This window comes from Rosa chinensis, chromosome 5 (genome assembly GCF_002994745.2).
Source record: "Rosa chinensis cultivar Old Blush chromosome 5, RchiOBHm-V2, whole genome shotgun sequence".
In the NCBI taxonomy this organism is placed as follows: domain Eukaryota; kingdom Viridiplantae; phylum Streptophyta; class Magnoliopsida; order Rosales; family Rosaceae; genus Rosa; species Rosa chinensis.
Window position 1 is genome coordinate 81,133,512 of NC_037092.1, and position 2,312 is coordinate 81,135,823.

The 2,312-nt window shown below is 36.9% G+C and overlaps 1 protein-coding gene across 1 annotated transcript in view; it reads right to left on the reverse strand.

The window, feature by feature from the left end:
- Positions 1-893: 893 nt before the first annotated feature.
- The window catches only part of LOC112167545 (heavy metal-associated isoprenylated plant protein 47-like), a 4,790-nt gene continuing 3,371 nt past the window's right edge, over positions 894-2,312 (reverse strand). Inside the window, exon 2 of the mRNA XM_024304572.2 lies at positions 894-1,564. Within this exon, the coding sequence (XP_024160340.1) occupies positions 1,302-1,564 (263 nt within the window). The 3' untranslated portion in view covers positions 894-1,301. The remainder of the gene's footprint in view (positions 1,565-2,312) is intronic.

Consider the following 2,312-nt stretch of genomic DNA (forward strand, 5'->3'; position numbering starts at 1 on the left):
TATACTCCGGTGAATATTCGGATTGTTCTTGTTGATGCCATTTATCAGGATTTGGTCATTTAAACAAATGATCATGCAAGGGTTTCTAAAAATTTGGACCATGCTCCATGCCAGATCAAAGAGTTGAGGGAGAGAAAGAAACAAATAAAAAGTAGAAAAAGAAAAAAGAGAAAACAAAAAGAAGGAAGTTTTTTTTATAGTAATTTTATCAAAATATCCTTGAGATAATATATTATTTACAAGATTTTCAATATATAAAATGGATGAAAATAGACATAATGACTAAAGTAATAGATGCATCGGGCTAGTTTGGAATTTCTGTGATTTAAAAAAAAACCTGTTGCTGCAATGTTGTGAGAATAATCAGCTGTGAATTAAAATAGTTTCGTGTTTGGTAAATAATATTTTTAAAAGTGTTGTCAGTACATAAAACAACTGCAAAGTGTGTTTTGATCCACAGTAGTTTCTAAAAGCAACATCTAGACTGCTTCTAAAATCTACTGTCCTGTAACTTTCAATTAAAGCTGTTTTTTATTTATTTACCAAACATAATAAAATCTAAAATTTTGAACAAAAACTAATTTTTTTTAAAAGCAAAACAATCCCAAACGGGACCGATGTCCTACTTAAGTGACTAAAGCGTCGAACAGATTATTGTTGAGTGACGCTCCCAGAATAATATTACTCCTCTGTTAACTTGTCCCAACGAAGAAGTGTTTTTGTGTAATACGCAGTTGCTTGGAAACCAAGATTTTGCACATGGTTAGCTAGAGTCAAGTCAACCGTACATGCTCAAATTGGAACCCAGAATACTCTGATTCTTTTCTCTGAGACAGAGAGAGAGCATACACTATGAAGGTTAGTGTAGATTAATTTAATGGGTTAAATACAATGCAATGATTGATATAGAAAACAAGCGCAATAATCAATATAGAAGTTGCAATATACAGACACATCGACTAATGTTTGTATGGTAAGCAAACCATCAACCTGGATTTCATTACAAGAATATATATGGCACTTAGACAAACTATCTTCTGAGGTGTCGCTTAGAGACCATCTTATATGGCACTTACGTTGGCATAGTCATACTACTTGATGAAAAAAAATTTATTTAACTGATTCTTTTAAGGGAATTTCCACCAAATTTTTGGTGAAATTTCTTCTAAAATAGATCTCACAAGGTCACTTTAGATTTCATGGTGAAATCCGGAGCAGATTCTATCAACCAAGTAGGACAGAAAACCTGATTGACGACCTGTTTTGTTACTGCACAATTCATTGACGTCGACAATAATTTGTTACATAACGGAGCAATTGGTTGGTTGTTCATGAACCACTTGATAGTGCATGGGATTGGGATATTGCAGGCAGGGAACATAACAGTAGCTTGGCTCATCAGAAGGCTTTTTCTCCTTTTTCTCCTTTTTCACTTCTTCAACACTTACGATGTACGCATGCCCAACCTTCTTCCTCATCGACATAGTCAAGGTCACGGAGTCAATCCTCTCTCCGATCACCTCCACCTGATCTTTCTCCGCTTCTATCGACACTTGTTTCACACCTGCTTAATAAGTAATTATCAATAATTAATGAGTGACTTAGGTATATATCAATGAGATCAATCACTTAGCTATCCTTATTTAAACTAAGGATGAGTGAGTGTGTGTGTGTGTGTTTAAAGTGCGGACGCCTGCCTCTCCGTCGCGCCCCGAGCCAAGCTACAGTGTCGACGTCCGCACTTTAGCGAAAGTGCGGACGTCCTCTTTGGAACGGCTCCGTATATGTGTGTGTGTGTGTGTGTGTGTGTGTGTGTGTGTGTACATATACATACACATATCCTATCTATAGCGAGACCTCTTTCTGAAATTAAAGTGCGAGGTTGGAGTTTAGGGTCACTTTTCGGTCGCATATACATATCTCGACCGTTCAGTTTTTAGGTACTAATGTATAGATCATCTCTGCAAAATTTCAGCCAAATTGATGATCTTTAAGGTATCTAACTCGCTTAAACCAATGGACGAACTGAATTTGTCAAACCTGAACCGTACTAGCTTTAAGGCATTTATCGACTATCAATGCCTTAACGACTATCAATTTAGCTGAAATTTTGCATAGATGATCTATACATTAGTACCTAAAAACTGAACGGTCGATATGTGGATATGCGACCGAAAAGTGATCCTAAACTCCAACCTCGCACTTTAATTTCAGAGCGAGGCCTCGCTCTAGATAGGATCTGTGTGTGTGTGTAGGGACGTTCCAAAGAGGACGTCCGTGAAGTAAGAAAAGTGCGGACGAAATATGTGTCA